The 14,947-nt window shown below is 46.3% G+C and overlaps 1 protein-coding gene across 1 annotated transcript in view; it reads right to left on the bottom strand.

Annotated features, from left to right (window-relative positions):
* Positions 1-14,947, bottom strand: part of Phactr4 (phosphatase and actin regulator 4) — an 81,101-nt gene that overhangs the window by 13,301 nt on the left and 52,853 nt on the right. Inside the window, exons 5-9 of the mRNA XM_032893465.1 lie at positions 13,197-13,355; positions 12,025-12,417; positions 4,989-5,583; positions 4,157-4,335; positions 2,113-2,266 (exon numbers count right to left, since the gene is read on the bottom strand). Of these exons, the coding sequence (XP_032749356.1) occupies positions 2,113-2,266; positions 4,157-4,335; positions 4,989-5,583; positions 12,025-12,417; positions 13,197-13,355 (1,480 nt within the window). The remainder of the gene's footprint in view (positions 1-2,112; positions 2,267-4,156; positions 4,336-4,988; positions 5,584-12,024; positions 12,418-13,196; positions 13,356-14,947) is intronic.

The raw sequence follows: 14,947 nt of genomic DNA, 5'->3' as shown, positions 1-14,947 counted from the left end.
AACACACAGGTGGCAGTCAGAGACAACTCATGGGGATGGACTCTCTCTTTCCCTTACATGGATCCCAGGAACTGAATTCAAGTTGTCTAGCTTGGTGGCAAGCACCATTACACACTGAACCAACTCACTGGCCCACAGGTTTTCTTTTTTCATGTAATTTTCTAACTATTAATATAATGAGCATATACTTACTTTTATACTGGAGAGAGAGAGAAAAAAAAAAAAAAAAAAAGAAAAGATCTTTGTGAATCATAGCCAGACATGGTACTGTGTGCCTTTAATCCTAGCATTAAGGAAGCAGAGTCAAGTGGATCTTGACTCTGTGAGTTAGAGGTTAACCTGATCTGCGTGGCAAGTTCTAGGTTAACCAGGACTACGAAATGAGACCCTGACTCACACCTTCAATCCTAGCACTTGGGAGGCAGAGGTAGGAGGATGGCTGAGTAGGTAAAGTGCTTGTTGTGCAAGTATGAGGACTGGGTCTAGCACCCATGTTAAAACCTGGTATGGTGGCAAGCATTTGCAATCCCTGCATGGAGGGGAGGAGAGAGGTGGTCAGGGACAATCTGGACAGCCGGACTCGCCAAATGGGCAAGTGCATGAGACTCCCCCTCAAGCAATCAGGTGGAGGGCGACAAGAGACTCTGAGTGACTGCTCTTTGGCCTCTGTATGTACACACATGGGCAAGGCACACCCCACCCTCCCACTCTCTCCACACAAACTATGCACAACATATTACACACTATGTGCAACACATATACACACACTCTTCGCTCACGCATGAACATAATTATTGAACCTTTAGAATAAAGCATCTAAGAACAATCTTCAGATTAAGCAGATCAAAGAGACAGGGCAACTGAATATCACATATTACCTCAGACCAGAAATTAGACTTGAGAGCATAAAACCCTGCTATTAAAAATATCATGGGAGAGGGCTGGAGAGATGGCTCAGTAGTTAGGAGCACTGGCTGCTCTTCCAGAGGTCCTGAGTTCAATTCCCAGCAACCACATGGTGGCTCACAACCATCTGTAATGGGATCTGATGTCTTCTTCTGGTGTGTCTGAAGACAGCAACAGTGTACTCACATACATTAAATAAATAAATCATATATATAATCATATATATGTGTACATACATACATATATGTGTATATACATATATATACATACATACATACATATATATATATATATAGGAGCAAGAGAGATGGCTTGGTAGGTAATAGCACTGGCTGCTCTTTTAGGACCCAGGTTCAAATCCCAGCTTCCATATGGCAGCTTACAACTGTCTGCAACTCCAAGATCTGACACCTTCACACAGACTTCATGACATCAATGCACATAAATAAATAAATAAATAAATAAATAAATAAATAAATAAATAAATAAATAAAAAGAAAGAAAGCAAGCAAGCAAGCAAGCCTTTAAAAATATGTTAGGGGTACGCCAGGCAGTGGCGGTACACTCAGCAGTCAGAAGGCAGAGATAGGTGGATCTCTGTGAGTTTGAGGCCAGCTTGGTTTACAGAGCAAGTTCCAGAACAGTTAAGGCTTCACAGAGAAACCCTGTCTTGAAAGCCAAAAGGAAAAATAAGTAAAGCTGCATGTGTACGGCAGGAAAGAAGACCGGACCTTAATTAATGGACACCTTGCTGGGAGAAGGCCAAGAGTTTTTCTCCTTTTAGACGGGAGGAGTGTGCATGCCGTGCAGACTCCTGCTGCCACACTCCTCCTGCATGCAAATACGCTGAGCACATAGCAAAGGCCCCTGCATGCGGCCTCCTCCTTTCCTGATGACACTACCTTTGAAAAGAAGCGGTTCCATGGTGCGTAAGTGAAAACACAGCACAGCACAGCACAGGCGTGACGCGCGGCTGGCACTCCACGGTAGCACTCAGATAGTCACAGGAATCTGAGTGTGCCGGGAACCAGCCTGACTCCTTCAGCGAGTTTTGAGAAGCCTCCTGTCTGTCTGATGGTTGAACCCACCCAGCGCCATCCGTGTAGTTGCTGACTCCTCGAGCTTAGAGGAAATGCAACTGTACCTGTCCTACGGTAGAAACTGTTTTCTTAAGAGACACATGAGTGCCTCACACCTGAGGCCTACCGGATCAGCGTGTTCCCGATCTGGTGCCGTATTTCATTCCACTCCTCCTTGCTTTTACAAGGCCAAGAACTCAGGCTGGTCTCTGGTTCGCTGGGTCTGCTGCTCAGCTTCATCGCCAGCGTGTCCTTCCTCTTCACTCTGTTGGCCAGGGCACCTTACACAGGGAGAAAATGCCGAGATCAGGCCAGAGTGTCAAGAGCAGACCCCCCAGGAGTCGGCTCCAATGACCCACCCAACACAGAGGAGCGGACAACGTAAGGCATCTGAAGATATTTTTATCAAAATGGACGGAGGTAGGTAAAGAACACCTCCTCCCTAACCAGCACTCTACACTTTGCTCATTTAGTGAGAGTTTCTGAAGACACAACCTAGTCTGTTCTGGAACAGTCCTCTGGTTTAAAACACGAAGAAAGCTGTTATATTGACACATCTTACAATCTTGAGACTCTTACAATGTTGCTGGGCAGCTCCCGAACTCCTGAGTTCACGTCCTCTTCCCACCTCTGCCTCTTGGTAGCTGGATGACATCATCAACCGGTAACTCCCAACCTTACCTCCTGTGCAGTTCTTGAGACAAGCTTTCACGCAGCTAACAATCCCGATTCCTCCCTCCCTGCCTGCCTGCCTGCCTAGCTCTTCAGCCCCATTTCTGGTTTTCGAGTTCATCTGGTAGTTCAAGCTATGTTCCACCTAATGCAATCCTTCTGCTGTAGCTTCTCAAGTGCTGTGATCACAGGCGTGAGCCTCCACAGCCAGGAGAACACACGTTTTTCCTTTGGTTCAACAAGAAGTGCATTATACTGAAGAAAATTCATCATTTTCTCCTTAAGATTCTGTTTGCAATGATGTGTGTGTGTTTACGTCTGTGTGGAGCTGTGTGCACATGATGTGTATGTGTTTATGTCTGTGTGGAGCTGTGTGCACATGATGTGTATGTGTTTATGTCTGTGTGGAGCTGTGTGCACATGATGTGTGTGTGTGTTAACATCTGTGTGGAGCTGTATGCACATGATGTGTATGTGTTTATGTCTGTGTGGAGCTGTGTGCACATGATGTGTGTTTACATCTGTGTGGAGCTGTGTGCACATGATGTGTATGTGTTTATGTCTGTGTGGAGCTGTGTGCACATGATGTGTATGTGTTTATGTCTGTGTGGAGCTGTGTGCACATGATGTGTGTGTTTATATCTGTGTGTGGAGGTGTGTGCACATGATGTGTGTGTTTATGTCTGTGTGGAGGTGTGTGCACATGATGTGTGTGTTTATATCTGTGTGGAGGTATGTGCACGTGCGAGCAGGCGTCCTCAGAGGGCACAGGCATTGGCTCTCCTGGAGCTGGAGTTACAGGTGATTGTAAGCTACCTAACATGGGTGCTGGGAACCGAACCCAGTCTTCTGCAAGAGTAATAACTATTCTTAACTGCTGAGTCAGCTCTCTAGTATCTCCTAACTTTTCAATGTATTCAACGTAACCTCTATACTAGTTTTCGCTGTATTTCTTAGATATTTATATTTCCTAGATCTTGATTTCTTATATATCTTCAAGGTGAAAGGGTTTTGTTTTGCTTTGTTTTTCTGGTGTTGGGTACTGAATCCAGGCCCTGTGCTTAGCTTAGCATAGGCTCTATGACTAAATGTATAGCTCTGGTCTCTGAGCAGACCTAAAATACAAACCAAGAATCTGAATGATGGGGGGTTGGGGATTTAGCTCAGTGGTAGAGCGCTTGCCTAGGAAGCGCAAGGCCCTGGGTTCGGTCCCCAGCTCCGGAAAAAAAAAGACCCCCCAAAAAAAAAAAAGTAATAAAATAAATCTGAATGAGTCTGTCAATGTGGCTCCCTCTCATGGCCTTGATCACCAAGGCAAAGTGGAGGAAGAGGCCTTCACACTGGCCTCCAACAGCCAGAGGACTCCATGGAGCAGGACATATGTTTCCTCTCCTGCTGGGGAATCTAACCATTGGCAGAGACTGCCCAGCATGTGGTGCCGAGTTCCCAGCACCACACATAGAACAACTTTCCCTTGTACTTTCCCCTCCTGTTCTTACTCTGATGGCTTTCATCATCATCATCTTCCTCCTCATCTCGATACTGAATGGGACCCTCTGAATCTGAGTCGCTCTCCTTCTCTTCCTCTTGCAGACACGGTGGTAGTTTAGGAGTAGCTGAGGTAGATGCCATGTCTTCAACAAATGGGCAGATCTGCTCTTCCTCGTCATCATCTGGACTAACAAACAGACATTTTTTTTTTTTTTTTTCAGAAATCGTGAGGCTTTTCAAGGGAAAAGAATGAAGCACACATAAGTCCATTCCTGGAGTAACTTACAAATTCACAGTCTTAATTTTAATATTCTTCCTAAGCAGCTCTTTAGTACTCATGAGTCAAATCCCAGGCTGTTTCGTAGTAGGCACTGACACATTTCAGAATTTGCCTAATTTCCTTCCCAGAAGCCTTCAGATACTACTCCCATTCAGAGCTGAGATGCTAAAAACCAGAAAGGCTGAGTACTATGCCTGGTGAGAGAGATGTGAAACCCAGGGCTTCCTCACTATTAGCAGTGGCTCTTCAGCATCAAGCAATACATTTAGATGATACATCTGAATCATCTAAAACTAGTAGTGTTAATGCTCATATCTATGGACAGATAACTGTACTGTCAATACAGAAACCACCACAAAAACCCATAAAAAACAAAAACAAACAAACAAAAAAAACCCCAAGGTTACAGAAATCAGCAGGGTTAAAAAAGCCCTGCTTCTAGAACTGACTCTTGGCAGAAGCATTCCCTCAACTTGAGTTTACCCATGTTGTCTGAAGAACCTTTCCTGTGTGGGGCTGCCTACATTACCCAGGAACAAGAGACCGGAGGAAACACTCACACTTTCAACATTTCAATCGTGATGGGAAGTGACCTGGTCCGACCCAGGGTGCCAGTGTCCTCGGAGAAGCTGTCACTGCTCTCAAAGAGCAGTGAATGGGCTCTGTGAGTTCCTTCCAAGGGAGGGGTCACGGGAAGGGGGCTGGTAAGGGCCTGCTGAATTCGGATATGCAGTGGGACTGGGGGCAGCCTGGAGGGTATATGGGACTCCCCAAAGCTCTGGTCCTGTATCTTCTTGGGGACTTCCTTTTTCTGATCTTCCTGCTGGGAAATGTCCTGGAATCGATCTAAAGAAGGGGAGAACGCAACTTCTGGCACCATTTGGAAAGTCTTAGCAGGGACTAGAGGGGACCGTGGAGGCTCTGGAGGTATGTGGGTAGGTAGGGGAGGTGACGGGGACGAAGGCGGGATTGTCAGCGGTGGTTCCAAACACAAAGAGACAGTTTTTTCTCTTTGATCATTTGCTGTCTTAGCTGTGGCTGAAGCAGCAGGCTCCGAGCTGGAGACCGAAGTTGATGGAATGCCTCTCTTGGGCGGCAAGGGTGGGGATGGTTTCGACAACAGTGTGCCACTGTTCATTGCTTGGGACAGTTCAGCTGCAAAGGAGAGAGCCACACTTCGTTACCATGGCTTTACAAAGCACCAAGGACAGGTCAGAAATAGCCTTTCAATTCAATTACGTAATTTCACACTTTGCAAGTCCTGAAACAAAATCGACTCAGGCAGAAGGCTGGATGAGCAGGGTGGGGCAACACCTGGATAATTAAAGATGATTAAAACTTAATTAAAATTTAACTACTGTGATGACGGATGTGACAACCTTGTGGCCTGATGGTGTAAACAGAATGGATCCAGGAGAAAAAAAAAACTTATTAAAAAGTTATTTGCAAGGTTGGGGATTTAGCTCAGTGGTAGAGCACTTGCCAAGCAAGCGCAAGGCCTTGGGTTCGGTCCCCAGCTCCAAAAAAAAAAAAAAAAAAAAAGTTATTTGCAGGGCAGTGGTGGCGTACGACTTCAATCCCAGTGCTTTGGAAGCAGAGGCAGGTGGATCTCTAAGAGTTGAGACCAACCCTGTCTACAGAGGGCATTCCAGGACAACCAGAACTGTTACACAGAGAAACCCTGCCTCGAAAAACAAGCAAAAAGGGTTGTTTGTTTTAATTTTTATTTATGTGCGCAAGTGTTTGCCTACAGGTATGCACCGTGTGTGCTGGACTAGTGCCTGAGGAGGCCAGACAGGCACTGGGTCTCCTGGGACTGGAGGTACAGATGAGTGAGAGCTGCCGTGTGGGTGCAGGGAACCAAATCTAGTTCCTCCAGAAGAGCTCTTAACCGCTGTGACATCTCTTCAGCCCAATATTCCCAGCGTTGAAAAGAGCAGCTCAAGACCAGCTACCTCCCCGTACCTCATTCTAGGCCAGCCAGAGCAATACAGTGAGATCCTGTCTCATCTGTAGGATGTAGGAGGAGAAGAACACACGACAAAATGTGGTCTTAAAAATCCAACCAACCAGGATGGTAGGATAGTCTAGTGGGTAAGGGCACATGCCTCCAAGCTCGATGACCTGAGTGTGACCATTGACTCACACGGTGGCACTGAAAACCAATTCCTGAGAGCTGTCTTCTGACCGCTACAGTGCACTGCGGTGTGTTCATTAGCACCCTCACACATTGCACACACAATGATAATAAATGAATTAAAATAGATACACCCCAAATCCATGGCCTTGCTTACACACCCTGATGAATGATTACGCCTAAGCATCCCGCTTTGAACTATGTATTACTCAATAAAATTCATAAAGCCATTTAATAAACCTTGAATTATTATGACAAATATAACGCCCTTGGAATAAATTAAAGTACTTTCTGTCTTTTGTTTTTGGGTTTTGTTTTGGTTTTAGGTTTGTTGAAAATACGACAGAACAGATTCAAATGCTCCACGTGGTATTTTGAAATTCATCCCAACTGTAGGCTGAGTGACCTGTATGTCAGAGAAGGTGCCGGAAACCAGAAGCATTAGATTTCCTTGGTCTCAGGATCGACCTCAGTGACCTCCTGATCCAGGGCTGAAGCCCCAGGAACATAATCTGGCCTCTCTCTGCTCCTCTTCCAAGCTGAGAAAGATGCCTCTCACAGGACGTCTGTGAATCGGAATCATCAGATGTGTGACACAGACGGACATCTTGTTGGGGAGTTTCTTGTTGGGCATCATGGCGGTCTCCTCCCACACACTTGGTGTAGAGGTTATTACTCAGGGGTGTACAGTACTTCTTGACGATGACCCGCGTCGCCTTTGTCATAGTCTTGGTGTGAATGTGGCCCATGTTGGTCGGTCTCCTCTTGTATGTCTTTTAAAAAGCTTTAAAATTATTAGTATGTGTACGTGTGTGGCTGTCAGGGAGTAACTTGGGATAATTGGTTCTTTTTGTGCATCTTGTAAGTCATGACGGTCAAACTGAGGCTGTCAAGCTTGGTGGCAAGTGCCTTCCTTTACCCCTGAGCCACCTCACCAGCTCAATCTTTGTGTCTTACTCCCCGGTCACTCAGCCACCTTGCCAGCCTATCTTTGCCTTACTCCCCAGTACCCCTGAAGTGATAAGGGAAAGCAAGATGTCATCTTTTTGCTTCTTTCAGAAGGAAAACTAGAAGCCAGACACTATGTAATTTGTCCAAGCTCATATTACAGATAGCCAAGGCCTTTAGCTAGCATGCAGCCTGCTTATCAGACTATTACTCTATCCTCTGCTCCCCTCCCCCTTATCAGTGTGTACAGCTCTGATGACCTTTGTACACCCATGTCACTTTGGGGTTTATGGCGGGACAACTCTTGCCTCCACTAGCTGCATACTCACAAGGATGCATACAGTGTGCCCTCAACACATTTATAACATGAGACACTCTTCCTCTGTACAGAGTAAATGGATGACAGCAAATACTCCACTCATCTTCCCAGAGCCCCAATGACTCAGGCTTTCATCCATGTAAGAAGCAGGCCATGACGTCATATAGAAGCTAACCTTGTGAACCAATTAGAGAGGAGAGCTTTTGATGAACAACTCTTCTGATCTATCTGAATACTTTTTTTTTTAATTTATTTATTTAATATATATATAAGTACACTGTATCTGTCTTCAGACACACCAGAAGAGGGCATCAGATCTCTTTACAGATGGTTGTGAACCACCACGTGGTTGCTGGGAATTGAACTCAGGACCTCTGGAAGAGCAGTCGGGGCTCTTAACCGCTGAGCCATCTCTCCAGCCCTCTGATCTATCTGAATCTTTTACTTCCGTCTACCCAATGTTCTCAAAGAATCTATAAATTTCCTCAAATAAAATTTCATTTGCCCTTAATCTCATTCCACGTATCCACTCTGAGTAGACAGTGAGCTAGCCTTGGAAGGTATTATCACTTATCATAAGTAAGCTGCGTAAACGCTATTTCGGCTAACACAGCAGTGTGCGCCCATAATCTCAGCAATGCAGGGAGGATGCGGAGCTCAACACCATCCCAGGCCACAGAGTGAATCCAAGGACTAGGCTACAGGTGAAACCTTGTCCAAAAAATGAAAACAAACAAAAATAAGTAAATAAAACCAAACGAATGAATAAAAAGAACAATCTAGAAAATACTGTACATAATACACGAAGATAAAGATAGCAGTTAGCTCCCCATCCATAATGAAACTGGTCCAACAAGACCATACGTAAGCATTTTCTTTTTGAACAGATCAAGTGAGTTGCTTGGTTTTTTGAGACAGGCTCTCATTATGTATGTAGCCTATAGGTTGGCCTGATCTCGATATGTAGAGGTTGGCCTGGAATTCATCATGCCTGGCCCCTGCCTTGTTTATAAAGACATGCTTTCCCTAAGGCCCGAGGCTTGCCAATTAGTTGAGGCTGGCAGGCCGGTGATCCCAGGACCCTACCTGTCTCGGCCTCCCTGGCACTCACACTGTGCCCCAGCACACACTTTCCAGGTGAGTTCTAGGGGTCAAACGGGTCCTTATATTTGCAAGGCATGCACTTTACGGCTCTCTCCTGGGCCCTAACAGAGCTTTCTTTTTATATTTTTAATTTTTATTTGTATTTTTATGTATGTTGGTGTCCACAAAAGCCAGAAAAAGGTACTGGCTCCCCTGAGCTAAAACTACAGGACATGAGGCAGAACAGGAAGCGTGCTTAATTGCAGAATCATTTCTCCAAGGCCACCCCCTCCAACCCAACCTGTCAGTTCTGAGGGTTCTAAATAACAGCTCATACGAAGTAGACCAACTGGGATCATGATCTTTTTCTGAAAGAAATGGTATTTTAGAATCAAAGCAATGGATGAGGTTATTAATTTTCGAACAAGGTGTAACCTTTAAATCAAATCTATTTAATCTTAGTAAAAACTGAACTAGCCATTTTCCTTCTGTGAGGGCCTATAAAGGATTAATGTTGATTCTTCAATCACAAGGCCCACTGCTCTGGGCTATCAGTTAAAGCTACTTTAGACACTTTTAGTTTGTTTGTTTCAAGAAAAGTTCTCAGCTAGCCCAGGCGATTCTCCACCTTGTGTAGCAGAGATGGCCCTTAAACGCCTGCTCCCCAGCACCTGCCTCGCAAGTACTGAGATGACAGAGATGGCCGGTGCATTACCACAGCCAGACAGTTACTGTATGCACTGCCGTGACTAGACAGAAAGAGACAGCGCCCGCCTGAGCAGGAGCACCGAGCAGTCGCTGACCAGCAGCATGGGCACCTTCTGCATACATATTGGAAATACAGACTGCGGCCTCAGCTGAGACACTGACATCAGAACTTTGGGATCAGGCTCTGCTGGGAAGTGAGCAGACCTTCTAGGTGAAGCCACTTAACAGCAGCCTGGATGACAGTTTGAGAACCACACTGTAGAGATCAGAGGCAAGTTTCTGTCCCACATTAGCTACAACCTCGGTGAGTCCCAGCATCTACATTTCTAATTGTCTCTGCAGGGTTGGGGATTTAGCTCAGTGGTAGAGCGCTTGCCTAGGAAGCGCAAGGCCCTGGGTTCGATCCCCAGCTCCAAAAAAAAAAAAGAAAAAAAAAAAAAAAAAAAAAAAAAAAAAAAAAGAACTAATTGTCTCTGCATACAACAGGTAGTCATTTACCACAGCCCTGGGTGGTTCTGAAAGTGCATGTGAAAGCTTTGGGTTCCTCAGAGATAAGTCGGGAAGACATCATCCATTGAGCAATGATAACACAATGGTCTCCATCCTGTTCCTCCTCCAACCTGTCTGTCTGACATCACTCTGAAATCTGATAAGGTTCTACTCACTCCACCCAGCTAGTGACATTAGATTCTTAATATTATACTTTCTATTCATTATCTGTGCAATTACTAACAAGAACTATATGCTGGGATAAGCCTAATATTATTCCTGAAAAAAATCACACTTGTATTAGCTCTGAAACACTTATCAGTTTTTTCCTTTACTCCCTTTCTGGAAAATCTCTGTGGAAAATGCAATTACAATAGGAAAACAGACCTAAGCAAGACTTCAGAAAATGCAAAGTAGTTTATGAAGCCTATAAACATATACTCATGCACTATCCTGCTTTCAGTTCACAGTGGTTCTGAGGACTAAACCCAGGGGCTATCACATGCTAGGCCAGGGTTATCACATGCTAGGCCAGAGCTATCACATGCTAGGCCAGAGCTATCACATGCTAGGGCAGAGCTATCACATGCTAGGGCAGAGCTTCATATCCTGGTCCTCATTGTTCTTCAGCATCTGAGACAGGATCTCACTAAGTTCAAGACTGGCCATGAAGGCCTTAAATGTGCAATCCTGAATAGCTGAGATCTTAGACCGGTTCTTGCAGGCCTGGTTTCCATTACCATCATTTATTTCCATCCATCCATCCATCCATCCATCCATCCATCCATCCATCCATCCATCCATCCATCCATCCACTGACCTACCTACCTATTTTGACACGGGGTCTGCAGGCTCCGAGCTGAACCTGCTCTCAGCTTTGGCCATCCCTCCTATCTCTACTCCCCGAGTGCTCAGTTGACAGCTTCCACGCCCGCATGAGGAGCATCCTTAACTCTCCCCAAAGTAAATGTGGTGTTTCGTGTTTCACAACCTCTGTAGCTCCCATGAAGAGACTATACTAGGCACTGAATCACAAGTTAAACAGACATTGACAAAACCACCACTTCAGCTACCAAACTTAGGTTCAAAGAAGGAACTGGTAGTTTACATTAGATGAGACATTCACCTCGTCCCTGTAGCCTGTGTCATTATTCTAATTTTCTCACTGGGGTGGTCAAGCCTGTTGTGGTCTTCCCATATCTAGACCATCAGTTACTGTGATAAATGTTTGTTATTGTTGTTTTTGGTTTTGGGGGGAGGGGGTTGTTTGTATGTTTCAGAAAGAGGGAGTCATGTAGTTCAGGCTAGCCTCAAACTCAGAAATCCCCCACATGACCTTGAATCCTGATTCTCCTGCCTGTGCCAGCTGAGTGTTTCCCAAGTGTTACCAATGCCTAGTTCTAGGGGATACTCTTTTTTAATCTTCAAAATTGTAATTATCAAATAAATAAACAATGCTAAAGTTAGTTCTGTAATACTTGTAGAGTAAAAACATATTAATCTCTCCAGATTTCAAGGTAATTTTACTGATATTTCCAATCCATGGCCATTTTTATCTTTTTTTAAAACTTTTTTCCCTCCCTCCCTCCCTCCCTCCCTCCCTCCTTCCTTCCTTCCTTCCTTCCTTCCTTCCTTCCTTCCTCCTTTCAGAGAAAGAGTTTCTCTGTGTAACAGCTCTGTCTATCCTGGACTCCTTTTGTAGACCAGGCTGGACTCAAACTCAGAGATCCATACCTCTGCCTTCTGAGTACTGGGATTAAAGGCCTGCACCACCACGCCTGGCTCTAAAACTTTTTTCTATATTGAGAATATTCCAAGAGATGAGTTAGAAAACTCTTTTACAGAACAAATCGCTCAGTAAAATTACTATCCAAAACCAGACTAAACCCAAACACAAACTCTGCAGACTCACCGATGACGGGGTTGCTGTTTCTCTGAGCTGGTTTAGGGGGTGGGATGGGCGGTTGCTTGGCCGGGGCCGGATGGGTGGCAGTAGTGTTAGTGCTGGCAGGAGCAGCAGGCAGAGTCCTGGGGGCGGGGGTGGGGGCTGGGGTCGAGGCCACAAAGGACTTTGTTAAGGTCTTTGTCATGTCTGTGGCAGCAGTGGTGGCAGCAGGTGTCTCAATGCCAGAGCCAGAAGTGGAGGAGACCGGTCTTGCTGCACTGCCGGCCAGGACCTCCTTTGCCTGCCCCTCGTTTCCTTCATCAGAAGAGGACAGGGGTCTCTTGGGGGGCAGCAGGGGCTGCTTAGGTGCTTGCTCAAGCCCAGGCTCTGCTTCAGAGTTGGGCTGGCTTCCAGTTGAGCCTACGAAATAAGAGATGATGGAACACACAACCAACTTCACCGATGAACTTACAGTTCACACATCATTTTCAGCCACTTTTAACATGCTTAGGGAGTGTCAGTAAGAGAGGCTCAGTAAGGGTAGTGACACTTCATACAAGAGCCATACTACCAAGGGCACAGGAGAGAAATGCCTGCCCACAAGCAGGACTGAGCTCAGATCCCCACATCTACATAAAAGCTAGGATCTGACGATAATGCTGTGCTTGGGGGTGGAGTAGAGACAAGATCACTGAAGCTCACTGGCCAGCCAGTCCACTGATCAGTGAGCTCTGGGTTCAGTAAGAGATGCTATCTCAAAGTAAATGAGTAAGCCTCGAGGTGGTGCGAGCCTTTAATCCCACACTCGGGAGGCAGAGACAGGCTGAGCTTGAGGCCACCGTGATCTACAGAGAGAAACCCTATCTGAAAAAGCCAAACTAAAGCTGGCGGTGGTGGCACCTAACCCAAAGTAAAATAACAAAGTAAATTAAAGTAAACTGATAAATTTAAGCCCCATCCTCAAAAAACGGTGAGAGCAACGAGACACCCAGTGCCAACCTGTGGCACCCACATGTATATGGACACCCACCCATAAAAGCACAGAGAATTCCTTGGGGTAGAACACAAGGAAGGTGGAGGTTGACAAGATCCCACAGAAGAGCTAGGTAAGGTGGCTCGCACCTGAAGCAAACCCACTGCAGCCCTCTGAGGTAATTAAGGACAGTCTGTGGCTTTCACACTCAGAATCCCGCTTTTACCAAGTCTCTTCTTTGGATCCTCTTCTGGAGTAAGATTCCTGAGACTTCCCTCTGCCTCTTCTTCCTCGAGAACTGGACTAGAAGACCTGACACTCCCTATGGGGGTGGTGTGTCCATTCTTTAATGCAGCATGGCTCAGCTTTCCTGAATCCTCACCACCTGAGAGAAGAAAAGCTTAAGTGAGCGCCCCCATCCCCCACCCCCTTAGGTGAGGCCCCACACACATATACAGCAGATGTGCAGTTTGGTTTTCTCATGGGCCCTGAACAACTGGAGCGGGGGCCGTCCCAAAAGCTGTGTCCTATCTGTAAGATTTGTTCTTTTGGCTGGGCTGCCTTGTCTGGCTTCAGTGAAAGAGGATGCACTTAGCCTTCATGTGCCAGGGTGGGGGAGACCAGGGGGTGTGTCTCCACCCTCTCAGAGAAGGGAAAGGGGTAGGGGTCACCGGGAGGGGGTGGTGATTGGGATGAAAAGTGAGTTAGAAAATAAATTTTAAAAGAAAATTAAAAAAGAAAAGCTTAAGTGAGAGGACTGACACTACCACATGGGAAGAGCCTGTTCGTCCCAACTCTCCTAGTTCCTCTCTCTGGTAAGGAGGCTCCTTCCTCACTGACACCTACGCTCCCTGGATCCAGCAGATTTAACAGAAGTAGCAGCTCTTCCACACACGGATTATCACCAACTGTATCAAGCAACTGGCTTCACAGATAATCTATTAAACGCATACAGAATGCAATCTAAGGCACAGCTCCGGAGGTTGAATACCTGCCTAGCACACGTAAGGCCATGTGACAAACACTCAGCCCTGAGGAGGAGAAAAGGATACGATTCTGATAGAAAGGCTACAGTAAAGATAAAGAAAAATCCATTCTGGGCGGGAAAGGCTTTGAGGTTGTACCACAGAAAGCAGTAGGTTTTGAGAGAGGAACAGAGGCCTACCACATGGATGAACAATAGTCCATTTAAACTAAGACAACTGGAGGGGCGGGAAAGAAGGCTCAGTGGTGGAGGCCAGGCACACACACCCCCCACACAACCCCTCCCCACCCCCCCACCCCCACGCACACTCACACGCATACGCATGCATTGCTACTGCAGTGGACTTGCGTTCAGTTCCCAGCAGCCGTGCCAGGCAGCTCACAAGCCCCAGTCACTACAGCTCCAGGGAATCTTATGCCTCTGAGCTGTGCAGGCATCTGCGCTCGGGCACACACCCCAGACAGGCACTCCCGGCACACATACATACTTTAAAGTCTTATTTAGTCTATATAAAGGGGCACGACTGTGGTCAGGTACTGCAGTGCACACCGGGTAGACTAGGAAGACACAGCTATGGGCAGGACTGTAGGCAAGCGGGTCCAGGCTATGAAGACCATACAGCACAGGGACAGGAGCGAGACAGGACTCCTGGAGGAAACCAAAAGCCTGGGAGGTAGGAGTAACAGGTAGACATAATTTTACTTACATGCAGAAGGTGGGCTCTAAAGGCTGTTAGGAGGTAGGGTTCTAGACAGGACGTGACTGACCAGGAAAAGCAGCAGAAACTGTTTTAATGCTCATGGAACAAACAGCCAGGGACTGAGGGTAGTAGGACTAGAGAGCCCAGGGCCTTGAAGGACACATCGATGTCAACACAACACACACAGCAATTCCCACACATTACAGGGATGGCCCCTGGCCTGGGGGCTGTGAGAAGCACACACTGCTACGAGAGGGAAAGGAACAGTGAGACAACCGTCCCCAGTTTCTTA

This window comes from Rattus rattus, chromosome 1 (genome assembly GCF_011064425.1).
Source record: "Rattus rattus isolate New Zealand chromosome 1, Rrattus_CSIRO_v1, whole genome shotgun sequence".
Taxonomy (NCBI): Eukaryota; Metazoa; Chordata; class Mammalia; order Rodentia; family Muridae; genus Rattus; species Rattus rattus.
The sequence above is the reverse complement of the archived record's forward strand: the minus strand, read 5'-3'. Positions and strand labels throughout refer to the sequence as shown.